Source organism: Leptodactylus fuscus, chromosome 4 (assembly GCF_031893055.1).
Source record: "Leptodactylus fuscus isolate aLepFus1 chromosome 4, aLepFus1.hap2, whole genome shotgun sequence".
In the NCBI taxonomy this organism is placed as follows: domain Eukaryota; kingdom Metazoa; phylum Chordata; class Amphibia; order Anura; family Leptodactylidae; genus Leptodactylus; species Leptodactylus fuscus.
The window spans coordinates 94,402,933-94,417,492 of NC_134268.1; the positions used below are offsets into that span (position 1 = coordinate 94,402,933).

Genomic DNA, 14,560 nt, shown 5'->3' on the forward strand with positions numbered 1-14,560 from the left:
AATGGGATTTTTTAATTAATCGGAGATTGGATTTTAAAAGCAATCCTATTCACTATACAGCATGGAATCTAACAATTGTTAGAATCCACGCTGTGTAGTGAATCACTAAAGTAGCCAGAAGATTTTTTTTAATCCTCTGGCTACTTAGTCCCCCCTGGTGTCCACTTACCTCCAGCGATGGCTGGTCCGGTGCCCGGTGCCTTATTCTTTGCTTCGCTGCTGCTCCACGCTGCTCCCTGCCCCCTCCCTGCCAGGTTAGGAGAGTGTGGGCGGGTTAGGAGAGTGTGGGTGGGCACTGGGAGAGGAGACGTCACGTCTCCCCGCCCTGTACCTGCCCACACTCTCCTAAGCCACAAGCCCCGCCTACCTAGCGCTTTAAACACTAACCTGGGAGGCGGGGCAGCGAGGCAAGAAGAAGGAGGGCACCGGAGCAGCCATCTCTAGTGGTAAGTAGCTGCTAGAGATGTTTAGTTTAGCCTCCCATTCCAATGAATGGAGGCAGCCAGCGCACAGGGGGTTAAGGCTGTGTGCTGGCTGCTTCCATTCATTCCTATGGAACTGCAGCGGAGCCTTCACACTGAGTATACAGCGTATACTCAGTGTGAAGGCTAAGCAAAGCATTGTGGGAAAAGATCACCAATCTCGATCCCACATAAAAAGATCGTGTTCAGAATTCCGATGGCGATCGTGAAATTTTCTCGATCGCCGATCGGAATCCGATCTTTTCCGAACACAATCGCTCAACCCTAGTGCTTACTGAAGACACATGATGAATCCTTTATGGAGTTTCTATGTGGCCTGAAAAATAGGATCATTTTTGGAATCAAGACCCAAATCTTACAACCTGCAACTCTTAACTTGGAGCATTAAATGTAATTCCAAAAAAATCCTTTACCACATGTGCACTGTTAATGTAAGGTGCCATGCCAGCCAGCTTGAAAATCCTTATTGGATGATAGGCTTTACAATCCAGTCTAGACTCATTGACCTGATTTTAAAGCTGTTGTAGAAAATGACCATTTGCTGACCAACTTCTTATTTTTCTGAACCTCACTCACTCTTAGCGGGGTTTTAAGAGTCTTTAGTGTCAGCGTACATTTTACCACTGCCATTTGCTTAGACTTTAATAAAACAATGAATCCAAGATTTGTAATTCGTTCATTGCTCTTTTCTTCATAGCACTGGAGCGGAAAATCTCAATGAGACAGAGCAGAGAAGAACTGATAAAGAGAGGAGTCTTAAAGGAGATCTATGATAAAGGTAAACTTTATTCATGTAAATTCATGCAGATTCATGCAAATCTGCTGCTTGAATATTTATTCTCTTTGGTTCCGAGATTTATTATATATTTATATATTTTATATTATTATGTTGCTGAATTAAATGGTCACCCTTATTTCAACAAGCTTTTCATAAATCAATAGTACAAGTGGTGCTAAGAAACCTTGTAATATAGCTTATGAGAGAAAAATGCCTCTTTCTCCACTTCTCCCTGCCTCCTACACTTTCATTCACTCTTTGGAGCTAGGGTTCCACGTAGAAAAACAGCAGTTTTGAAAAAGCATTTTTTCCTGCTGTGTTTCCTCAGTGTGGGGCCTTACCCTAAAGGGGTTTTCCTTAAGTCATCAATATGTGATTAGTATGTGTCTGAAACCCAAGAACCCCACCAGTTAGGGCGGGTACACCTGCGCCCGATCTCCGTTTTCAGGTTTCCGTCTTCTGCCGACAGAAGATGGAAACCTGGCAGACAGTGAGAGTCTGGCCGTGAGCACCTGTGAGTGTTTTGTGGTCTCCGCGGCGAAAACGTTTTTTTTTTTAACTGGACACAAAGTCCTGCATGTTCTACTTTGTGTCCGGTTAAAAAAAAAACGATTTTGCCGCGGAGACCACAAAACGCTCACAGGCGCTCACGGCCGGACACTTTCCAAACCAATTCAAATGAATGGGTTTGAAATATGACTGCAGGTTTCGGTCTCCTGTCCTGTTTCAGGCAGGAAACGGAAACCTACAAAACGGAGTCAGAGGCGCAGATGTGAACCTGCCCTTAGCTGATTGAGAAGGCTTCAGTGTTTGTCAGAGCACTGAGGTCTCCCCACTGAATAATAAGTGCTCTACATAGCTTAGGATTTGCGCTTGTATTACAGCTCATCTCCACTCACTTGAATGGGACTGAGTTGCTGACATACCATGTGACTGATTAAGTATATGCCATCGTCACAGGGAAGAGGCCTCTGTGCACATAAGCCCTATGGCCTCTTAAATAGTTGATTGGCAAGGTGTTGGACCTCAACCCGTCACATGATGGTCTAACCAAATATAAGCCAACAATAAGTGACCCTATTAGGAAGGTAAAGCTGAAGATGCCGCCCTTAGAAAAGGGAGGGAATGGAGGCAGCAGCTAAAGAGAGATAGACAAAGGCAAACTTGGCTCTAGCAAGTGTTTCACTGTCTAACTAAGGTCAGTACTGCTTTATAATGTTATTCATGCTGTTGCTTCAGAGGGTGTGCTACAGAAAGATAGGGAGACATGTTCTCCTCTTTTTGTTGTGCTATGTATAGGGGACATCATAGCAGCTAATCTCCACTCACCCTGGACAGCTTCCAATTAGATATTGAGCTTGCAAAATACTGGTGAAAATTGCAAAATCATATAATGGTCAGATAAATTGTTATTCCTCATGTACATACTTATGATAGTTTATTCTGAAACAAGGGAACAATTTTTAACGTTTACTAAAATCCTAAAAAAAATGTGATGTCTATAATGTCAGCAGGATATGGACTATTAGAAATGTCAGCAGTGCACTAGGATTTCTTTCATCTGAGCTTAGGAATCGCTGTGACTTCTTAGACTCCGGGTTTTTTAATGCTACCCATACAACTACTCTTACTTCTAGCTTCTTTCTTTGGCTGTCGATCTCTTTATTTCCTGCAACACTCTGCCATCTCCATTAATGGGCTGTTTAACTGCAAAGCAATCCTTCATATTTTATATACAGTATGTTAGCATTTGTTAATGTATGTTTTGAGAAGTTTCGGGGAAGACAAGTTAGTGAATTTAGTAGACTACTTCCTCTCTTGAAAATTATTTAAAAATATTACAAGTCATTGAGTAAAAATGAGAACCATGTGTACTGGGCCATGTGTAGATGTTGACTGCTCCGTAACAAAGCCACATATTAAATTGCATTTAAATTGTAAAAGATATTTCAGCATATTCACACTAAACGTATGCGTCGTAGGCAGTCTTTTATAAGCTAGGCAATGCTTCCTTGGAAACGCTCAATCACACAGATGAAACCTAGCTGGGTAATGCCATCTGTTGGATAGCTACACTAGAAATACATTTCCAGCACTTTAATGGGCCTTGATCCATGACTCAGGTTATAAGTCAAACCAGAGTAACATCCATGGCAGGGTGTGCCATAAATGTCTCAATCTCACCTGTCCTGCCTATTGCCATGACTGCTAGTGAGTTAAGACTTGGCTCTGACGGACACACAAGAAATGTGCGCCAAATCCGTAAATGGACGAAGTGGTGACCCTTCTGAGTCAGTGATTCTCTAAGCAGGTATTTCTTGGGTGTCGATGTGTCTTCATTTACCGACCAACGATGAACGATAAGTAGTTTTAAAACTTGACTATCTAATGTCATGAAATATGCAGATTTATTTAACCCTTAGATGAGTGTTCTTAAAAAGAGTATGGAATAGGTAGAGATAATTCGGTAACTGATAATTTGGTATCTGTCTATATTGTACAATAATAAGTATGAAGCTTCAGCTTCTATGCAAGTCATACACTCCTTAAAGCATTAAAGCAAGTCTGATGTATGCCTTTGCCTTTCCAGTGTTATAATTGATGAAGTAGGTCATGGACCTGTGGGATTAAGCATCTTCAGCTCAGTTCTCCAGTGAGGATGTTCAACACGATAACTCTTTCTCAAGCAATTCACTCCATTTCTTTTTGCCCTGCAGCATTTCCATGCCAGTTTCATTAAATAATGTCTTATTATGAAACCTATAAGTCGTCTGTAGACCTGACAGTAAAGGACAGACTCTTTGGTTACACTTTGTGTTGCAAAGATTCTTATTGAATTGAAAATTGCATTGCATGATCCTGTGTCTACATGTTTTCAGTTGTATGTAAACCAGACCAAAGCAAAAACTAAATAATTAAAAAGATTTTACAGGACTTAAATATTGGTAGTCTACTCTTAGGGTAAGAAGGGGTCTGACACCCAGAGCCTCCAGGATTAGCTCTTCAAAGTGCAAGTGGTGCAGAGGTGAGAGTCACTTCTGCTTCACAAGCCATATGCCAATCACTGTATAAAAATCCACCGGCGGTAATTATGGAAACATTACATTTACTAGATTAAAAACAAGCCCTCACAAAATAGCAGTGATATTATCTACAAAACGGAATCCACCCAATACAGAATCAAACACTCACCAATATAGAGCAGTATCCATGGTTAATCCATCAGGACAGGGTTATTGTATCTATGACATTTACCTCCAATACATCCAATATGTAGATAAAGATAACTTCTTTACCTGTCCGTAATACAAAATAAAAAAGGCTTCTCAATTGACTCATGGGACCTAAAGCTCTATGTACCCTACTGTCCATCCCAGTTGCTGTATCCTTGGATAACAAATAACAGATGTCCCATCTCTGTCTCAACACGTTTCCATCCATATTACCAGAGATTCATCAGGGGTGTCGGGGGAATCATAATACCCCAGAGATATGCTGTCTGTAAAGGAAAATTAATTAACAGGCCAAGATTGGCTACAGCCGATCTTTGACCTGGAGAATCACGAAGACACATGGTGTTTGGTGTATCAAGGTGGATTCTAATTTAATGGTGCACAAAGATGGTTTAAATACAATACAGACAAGAGCAGGTTGGACTATTCTAACATGGTTGGCATAAAATGATTGGTTATAAGATAAACCTGGCACATGACTATTGGCTGAGGCCTCATGTAATTTGCATCTTATTATAGCTTAATGGACTTTGTCCTTTAAACAAAGTTTCAAAATACATATGTGTGAACTAACAGCTCTCACTATGTCTATATGTATATATCATGGAAACAGAGATAAGATGTCATGTTGGTGCTAAATGAGTCTCAGTGACCTCCATATACCATGAAGATAAGAGATATACAAATAGCCAGCTGCGACTTACTTATACAGTTTATGTGTGAAAGGTTACAAGATGACTGACGAAATACAAAGATGGAGGATTTGACTCTAACAGGGGACTAAGAATCAAATTGTCATATGTTAAACAATATAATAAAAGGACCAAGGAAAGGGGCCACCCAACATGTAACTACAATCTGATATTATATGGCATCTGTGGATACAGCTCCTGAAATGGACAATTGAATACATACAGTTAGATCCATAAATATTTGGAAAGTGACACAATTTTTCGCCTTTTTAGCGGTTTACCAAAACATATTCAAGATACAGTTATATAATCAAAATGGACTTCAAGTGCAGATTCTTAGCTTTAGTTTGAGGGTATTCACATCCTGATAGGATGGAGGGTTTAGGAATTAAAGCTGTGTAATGTGTAGCTTCCTCTTTTTCAAGGGACCTAAGGTAATTGGACAATTATCTCAAAAGCTATTTGAAGGGCTGCATGGGCTATTCCTTTTAATAATCCATCATAAATTCAGCAGGTAAAGGTTCTGGAGTTGTTTCCAGGTGTGGAAATTGCATTTGGAAACTGTTGCTGTTAACCCACAACATGCAGTCTAAGGAGCTCTCAGTGGAAGTGAAACAGACCATCATTAGGCTGAAAAAAAGAAATCCATCAGAGAGATAACTGAAATGTTAGGAGTGGACAAATTAACAGCTTGGCACATTCTAGTGAAAAAAAGCGCACTGTTAAGGTTGAGAACTCAAAAAGGTCTGGATGACCAAGGAAGGCAACGGTGGTGGTTGATTATCTCCATGGTGAAGAAGAACCCCTTCACAACATAGACCCAAGTAAAGAACTTTCTCCAGGAAGTAGGTGTATCAGTATCTAAGTCCACCATAAAGCGAACACTTCATAAGAGCAAACACAGAGGGTTCACCAGAGGGTGCAAACCATAAATCAGCCTGAAATATAGAAAGACCACATTAGACTTGGCCAAAAAAGATCTAAAGAAGCCAGCCCAGCCCTGGAACTGTATTCTTTGGATAAAATAAACTGAGATCAACCTGTACCAGAATGATGGGAGGAAAAAAGTATGGAGAAGGCTTAGAATGGATCATGATCCAAAGCACACCACACCCTCTATTATCTTAAGACAAAACTTTAACAGAAAAACCAACAAAGAAGCAACAACTGGAAGCAGCTGCAATAAAGGCCTGACAAAGCATCACAAATGAGCAAACCAGTGTTTGGTGATGTCTAAGCGTTCCATACTTCAGGCAGTCATTGCTTGCAGAGAATTCTCTACAATGAATTAAAAATTATCATTTATTTAGGGTACAGTAATCTAAAGTTGTCCACTTACTTTTGAGCCTCTGAAATGAGGAGGCTTTTTAGAAAAATGGTTACAATTCCTAAATGTTTTACTAGATATTTTTGTTCAGCCCCTTATATTAAACCTGAAAATATACACTTCAATTGCATCTTGTTTTTTTCCATTTCAAATCCAAAGTGTTGGTGCGCAGAGCCCAAATCATAAAGATTGTGTCACTGTCCAAATATTTCTAGACTTAACTGTAGATTCCAGGACTAACTTTTGGGTAACTTAGGTCATATGGACCATTTGTGAAGACAAGCTACTTTTTACTTGCAGTAGGGATTACTAAGTAAAGAATCTATTTTCATCTACGTTTCAGAGCCGGGCGGCCTCCATAGCTGTCCAGTGTCTGCTGTTTTCTATCGCAGGCGTTAATCCCTCTGACGCCTCAGTCAAAGCTGTCCAAGGCGCCACTTTACCAGCAGCATCTGGGCGCTGCCATTTTCTTGACGATTACAGACCCCCAGAGAAAGCTCTGGGACCTGCATCCTGTTCCTATGACAGCCGGTTGTTTAAATATGGCGGCCCCTTGGGAGCCGGGCGGCCTTATGAAGGCTCCCCAGCCTGTCATTTTATGCTTTCTATTGCAGGCTACTCTATGTAGCCTGCAATAGAAATGATGTTTTTTTGCAATGCATTGCATTATTGATCAGAGCCCCCTGGGGTTCAAGACCACTGGGGGGTCTAATAAATACAAAACAAAAAATAAAAAAAGTAAAAAAAATATATAGAAAAAAATAAAAAGTATTACAAATTCAAATCGCCCCCCCCCCCCCCCCCGGTTTCCCTAGAACACATCTAAAAGTATTTAAATACTATGAAACACATACACATTGGGTATCCCTGTGTCCGAAAACACCCCGTCTAAAAATCTATAAAAATAGTTTTCCTGTACAGTAAACGCTGTAGCGGGAAAAAAAGTCAAAAGTGCCAAACCGCCATTTTTTTCACTAGTTTTGCCTATGATAAAAATTCGACTAAAAAGTGATCAAAGCAATAGCAATTCCCCAAAATGGTATAACTAAAAAGTACACCTGCCCTCGCAAAAAAGACAACCTATGCATTCCCATAAACGGAAGTATAAAAAAGTTATGGGTGTTAGAATTTTGGATTTTTGTTAAGGGATTAAAATGTAAATAACACCATATAAATTTGGTATCCCCAGAATCGTATCTAGAATATAGGTGACATGTCATTTTGGATGCACAGTGAATGCTGTAAAAATGAAACTCGTAGGAAAGTCGCACAAATGCATTTTTTCTTCAAATCCCCCCCATTCTGAACTTTTTTTCCAGCCTCCCAGTACATTATGCAGAATAATTAATGGTAGCATCATGAAGAATAATTTGTCCCGCAAACATTAAGACCTCATATGACTCTGAGAGCGAAAAAATAAAAAAGTGATGTGCTTTGGAATGGGGGAAGTCAAAAACAGAAAACGAAAATCGAAAAATGCCCATGACAGGAAGAGGTTAATCATACATACCGCTCTATATTGGCGAGTGTTTGATTTCATCATCTCATCATCATCATCAATATTGGCATTCTATAAATTTAGAGAAGTGTGCGAAAGTGGCCTATAACTTTAATAAAAAAAATATCTGCAGTCTACCAGAATAGAAGAGAATGAGCTGGAGTGACTGTCAGATAGTGTTCACATCCAGTGTCAAGCCCGGCCTTTGTTATGTACAGCTCAACGCTCACAACCTCTTGCTATGTGGAAAGAAAAAGAAGCTACTCATTGAAGCATGGTGTGCGAGTAAACTTTGTTCTGGGCGCTTTATGTTCTGGAGGTATAAATAGCAGCTTCACAAGACGGATTGATTGGCTTTGCTAAGATTTCATGAGAGGCAGAAAACAAGTTTTCACTAATGATAAATCAGAAACACACAGTAGGGAGACCAAGTCTAGACGTATTGTTATTCATAACCTCCCAGATTTTCTTACTTCTGCCACTTCTAGTTTATTCATGTGTGAGATTAGTTAAAATGCAAGATTTTTCATATTATTTCTGAAAATTAATGTATGCAAGTTAAACTTCCAGACTGCAGTCAATGAAAAATCTGGGTGCTCCACTATAATATACTTTTCTGAGAAAATTATTAAAATATATATGTTGGTAGGTTAATACTGCTGCTTTGCGTTTGCTGCATTGCTTTTGCTTGTGTGCAATTCCTGCCATGGACTATGTCTTATGTCCATAAAGGGTGGCACTTCAGTAGCCAAGGACCTATGTAATACATCCTACTTGATCCAGGGTTTTTATACTGACTGCCAGATTTGGAGCCGGGAAGGAATTTTTTCCCCTTAAATAGGGCAATCGGCATGAACCTCGTGGGTTTTTTTGCCTTCCCCTGGATCAACACTGTAGGGGATTGTAGGGTTATAGGTTGGACTTGATGGACTAATGTCTTTATCCAACCTCATCTACTATGTAACTATGTAATGCCAATTTCTCAAGATCTGCTACAGCTATGAGGAAGATCTTGGAGAATCTCATCTCTTTAAATGATACCAAGATCATGATAGCGCTTGCAGAGCAATTCACCGGTAAAAAAAAAAAAAACATTTTTCAGAGTGGACATCTGCAGGTCTCAAATAATTTGTGTTTGTGACAAAGTTACATGAAGATGGACGTGACTATCAATAACCCATTGAGAAAGATGTAATTCTCAGATTGTCTACTTTTAAGAGATATGTAGGGTTTATGGGTTTTCCGGGCTAAAGATATTGATGACTTACCATTAGGATAGGTCATCAATATCAGATTGGTCAAAGTCCTACACCCAGCGCCTCCTCTGATCAGCTGTTGTAGCAGCTGCCTTCATGGGAACAGAGCTGGAAACAGGAGTCTCAATTTTCACTGTAGTGGTCAAGCAGAGTCACTATATTCAAGAGAATGGAAGCTGATCTGCTGTGACCTGACCTGGTTTACTGCACATGTATAAAGAAGAAAATCTGGTGTAGAGGTAGCAGTCATTACACAGAGTCTGATACCAATGAATCAGAATCCCAGCCGAAACAACATCTGCCACTTACACAAGTGAGGATTATGGTACGGATAATTCCGGTGTTAAAGCCATATTATAGAGACACCTCAGGCTGAAGAAAGAGATTTCCGCTTTTTCCATAGCTGTGAGGAGGAGAGCATGTTAAGACAGTACCAGCAGAAATTGTCTAATTCAGGACAATACACAAGAGAGGGAATGACCAAAATGCCCCGAGACATGAGTCCAAACAAGACCCTCAAATGTCACCAGAAAAAAATGACAGCTGTGCAGGGAGAGATAATAGTGTCCTATGAGGACCTTTAACAAATGGCCAAGAAATAGAAGAAAGGTTTGGAAGAAAAGCTATTTATATCAGCCATACGGACCTTTTACAGAATATAACATAAGTTATTAAAATTACAAACTTTTCTAAACTGACCCTGGCACCACAAATCTGAATCCACAGCCCTGCATGCACCCTTTTTGTACCGCCAGTGGTTTGTGAAGGTGACACAGACAATTTTTATAAAAAAAATTGTGAGAAAGAAACCCTCACTTTTATTTTGCTGATAGCATTGTATGTGTACAATACAGTTGGTAATGACTCACTGTATCTTCTTCACTGTATCTTCTCATTCCAGTTTCAATGGCACCTTTGACATATTCATTACTCACACTAATGTATCTTTTATAATTTTACTGTAAGTGACTCCTCTTCAATAAACAAAATGCATTTATGAGCAAGTTGTCGATAAAAAAAGAAATTATGTAGAGGTAACAAGCAGCATTATTTCCAAAAATTAATGTAGCATATCTAAAAAGAAAGCTGACAAATAATTTACCATAAAAGTAAATATTAAAGGAGTTGTCATTTATGGTACAGCCCCTTAAGCTGTGATTCTTTTTTTTATTGCATCCAAATAAAGTTAGGTTTGGTGAGAAATTTAAAGAGGACCTCTCACGCGGACTTATATACTGCTAGAAAGCCGAGAGAGTCCTGAATTCAAGAAGAAACGTGCCCTGGGGCTGGAGATATTGGTGCATTTACCAATATCTCTTCACTGTCAGAAGGGCACTCCTGACCGTCTAGCTGGACTGTGAGAAACGCGTTCCTTACCACCCAGCCATGACTCTTTGCTGTGAAGAACTCCCCCCCAGTGTTAGTCTACGGATGAATACTGTCAGGAGGGAAGGGAGAGTTCCTCACTTAGTGTCATGACTGTCGACTTTCAGGCAGTATATAAAACTGTGTGTGCCTGAGGACATGAAAGGTCCTCTTTAAGACTGTCTTCTTCCTCTGATTGCTCTTGAAATTCCACTATAGGTTTCTTACTGATTATTCATTAATCAGCCAGAGCCTTGGGCCATAGGTTATGTGGCTGAAGCAGTTGTGGAGTCCGCAGCAAGACTGAGCAAGGAGCTTCTTTTTTCAGTGTCGTGATAAAGAGGAAGTATCCATCGCTTCCATTAAAAATAAGCCTAAGTTTTCCTTGATGGAAGCAAAAACTGTTCTGATAGCCCAGTATCCAGGATAATATGCAACATTTCGGTCCAATTATGACCTTGTCAAGCAAAATCTGGTTGTATAGAAAAAGAGAATATGCAGTCTCCTTAATCAGATCTAGTATCCCTCCTGACCCATGTAAGATGGACTATAGGGTCCAATAACACTTACACTGATGCCTATTAAGTGTGTAGCTCTGAGCATCAGTTTGAGTTTCTTTCATATCCACATAATCGGATGGGCGCGCGTATAGATGATTTACAGTCTTCCATTTGTACATGGTAATTTGGTGCTTCTAGTGTTTTATTAACTCGACTTTTACATTTGTTTCTTCTTGAATAGAATAATTTTGTCATCAGTTGGACAAGGGAAATTGACTATAACTCATACCACAGACATGAATCCATATTTAAATACTCAGCTAAAGACACTTCTCATAAAGAAAACTGTTCCCTAAGGAATACAGAAGTGACTTAGCCTTTACACAGTATAACAGTTATTTTCTCCATGCTGTCTGTCAAGATAACATTTATTGGTTTAAAAGGGTTAAATGTAAAAAAAAGAATGAATACATTTAGGAGAAAAAATTGTAATTTCATTAAGAAATATGTCACACGTAAAAATAAGAGCTGGACAAAGAAATTATATTTTCAATATTTACCATCAGATTTGGAAACTAAAACTTGCTTCAAATGCGAAGAAGCATTAACTCTAAAACTGGTCCCAGTGTTTGCGGTATCAAGTAATGACCTTTCCTAAGCTTTTTATTTCTGAAATGTCAAGTTAGAAGTTTTAAAATCTTAGGTTAGCAAACGCAAATTTACCATAAAGGGAGTCATTGCACCAAACTGTTGTAATACAGAGCAGTTTCTACTCAGTGGCATAACTAGGAATGGCGCGGGGCCCCCGTGGCGAACTTTTGACATGGGGCCCCCCGCTGACCGATGTCCGTCGAAGACCCCGACCGACACCCCCCCTCATGCATTCCTGCACTCCCTGTTATACCCCATAGTGGCCCTTGTGCACAGTACTATGCCTCATAGTGGCCCCTGCACACAGTATTATTCGCTATAGTGGCCCCTGCGCACAGTACTATGCCCCCTAGTGGCCCCTGCACACAGTATTATTCGCTATAGTGGCCCCTGCGCACAGTAATATGCCCTATAGTGGTCCCTGTACACAGTAATATGCCCCATAGTAGCCCCTGCACACAATATTTTGCCCCACTGTGGACACCCATGAACTATCATTATACTCTGGGGTCTTTTCAGACCCTAGAATATAATGATCGTAGACCGAGAGGGGATACAAACATAAAAAACACTGTTCCTTACCTATCCCTGGCTCCGCTGCACTCCTCGGTGGTGTCGGCCATCTTCAATGATGTCCGGGACGTCACATGACCCAGGACGCAGGCCCCGGTCATGTGAAGTCACAGAAGTAGGCCTGAAGCTTGCGTGGAGCCTGGAGAGGTAAGGAACACAGTTTTTTATGTTCCCTCGCCTCTCCCGGGCCTCCGATCATTATACTCAGGGGTCTGAAAAGACCCCCCGAGTATAATAATACTGCTTGTGGGGCCCCTGCCAGGATCAGTAAGCAAATAGGGCCCGATACTGGCTGGAGTAACTCCAGCCGGTAACGGCCTATTAAAAAAAAAAAAATGCCCCTTATGTCCTGGGCACTGTGGCAGCTGCTACCCCAGTAGTTACGCCCCTGTTTCTACTTCCTTCTTTGAGTGTCAGGACCAGAGAGCTATGCTGAAATCTCACCTGGCCCTTTGTTCTCATGTTCACAGCAGTGCATAGGAGCAGTCTGGGGCCTAGCAGTTTGGATCATTGGAGCCGTTCTCGGCTGGTCCAGACTTCTCATTTATATTTTGTGAAATAAATGAATATCTTAGCAACGCTGGCATAAAACAGGAGCAGCTTCATCTAGTCATGTAGTCTCTGCACTAAATCAATCCCTGTGCCAGATGAAACTGTGCAATGACTGCATTACTATTTAAAGCTACTCTCCACCCCTGTGACTAGTTAACGTATAATCTGCATAAAGTTTTAAAAACTTTTAACTTGACTTTTCAGCAACTAAAATCTTTGTGGCTAGGCATCCTGAGAATCACAGTTCCAAAGCACTGGAGTACAATATTTACTCAGGGGTCTTAATATTCCTTGATGTTATTTGGAAAATCAAAGCATACAATTCATATTTGTCTAAAAACTAAGCTGTATTATCATACTAGTAATATAACATCATACTTTAATATAAAGCACTTTGTCTGGAATGCAGAAGCTTCATAAATTATTCACCAGCATATAAACCATTGTAATTCACTAGGACCAGTGTTATATATAATATTCTTTCATACTCGTCTATGCTATATCGTATAGCATTAGGTTATATTAATTTCCAGAAAGAGGAAGAAAAAATTGTAACACTATATTGTATCAATAAAACCATAAATTTAGATGTAGAGAAGGTAATTCTAATACAAGTGTGATGTGCTCAAATAATGTGTTTGTAGGAAGAAAATGCAATGCTTTGAGTCTCTGCCACATTGTCGTTTTGCTGTATTTGTCAGCTATGGTAATTTGGCTGATCTTAAAAAGTACAAAAAAAATGGTGGAAGACTATACAAATCAGGGAACACTACTGATTTTAATGGTATTCTTTTTCATTTTACCTCGGGGGGAAGTGTGGCATAGAAATCTGTATGGTTTTTCATAGAGGTAGTTGTAGATAATCCCTAGACTATTCTACTCACTAAAATAACATTGTTTCATCTGTATATGCATGCACCCTGCAAAAACACTATAGACCTCTTAAAAAGTGGCCCTGCTGGAAATCCTCCAGCATTGCTTCTCCTCTTTCTAACGTTTTCCTTAGCGATGCTGTAACTAAGCTTTGTCCATTTTGTATACACAGGCCCAAATTTACTATTGTGGTTAGGACTAGATACTGGCGTAAACATGGTGCATGTCTGATGTAATGTGGAACTTCTCAGGCACATCTACATTGGCCTTAAAGGGGCTCTATCATTGGGAAAAGTCATTTTTAGATAAGCACATCCTTGCACAGCCTTTAGAAAGGCTATTCCACACATACCTTTTGTATGTAAATTGCCTCAGCAGATTTTGTATAAGTCCAGTTTTATTCATTTTCTAATTAGTAGAGATGAGCGAACAGTAAAATGTCCGAGGTTCGATATTCGTTTCGAGTAGCCCCTCAATATTCGACTACTCGAATCGAATATCCAACCCTATTATAGTCTATGGGGGGAAAATGCTCGTTTCAGGGGTAGGCAATGTTTGATCAAATTATACTTACCAAGTCCACGAGTGAGGGTCGGGCTGGATCCTCCGAGCAGTCTTCTCCTTGCAGCGTTCCCGCGGCATCTTCCGACTCTTCATTCACTCTGCCAGGCATCAGGCCTGGGCAGAGCCGACTGCGCATGCCCGCACTACAAGCGGACATGCGCAGTCAACTCTGCCCAGGCCCGATGCCTGGCAGAGTGAATGAAGAGCCGGAAGACG

The 14,560-nt window shown here is 40.3% G+C and overlaps 1 protein-coding gene across 8 annotated transcripts in view; it reads left to right on the forward strand.

Annotated features, from left to right (window-relative positions):
* Positions 1-14,560, forward strand: part of PHACTR1 (phosphatase and actin regulator 1) — a 236,378-nt gene that overhangs the window by 184,282 nt on the left and 37,536 nt on the right. For all 8 annotated transcript variants that reach the window (XM_075270823.1, XM_075270828.1, XM_075270827.1 and 5 more), the window contains exon 3: positions 1,180-1,260. In XM_075270823.1, the coding sequence (XP_075126924.1) occupies positions 1,180-1,260 (81 nt within the window). The remainder of the gene's footprint in view (positions 1-1,179; positions 1,261-14,560) is intronic.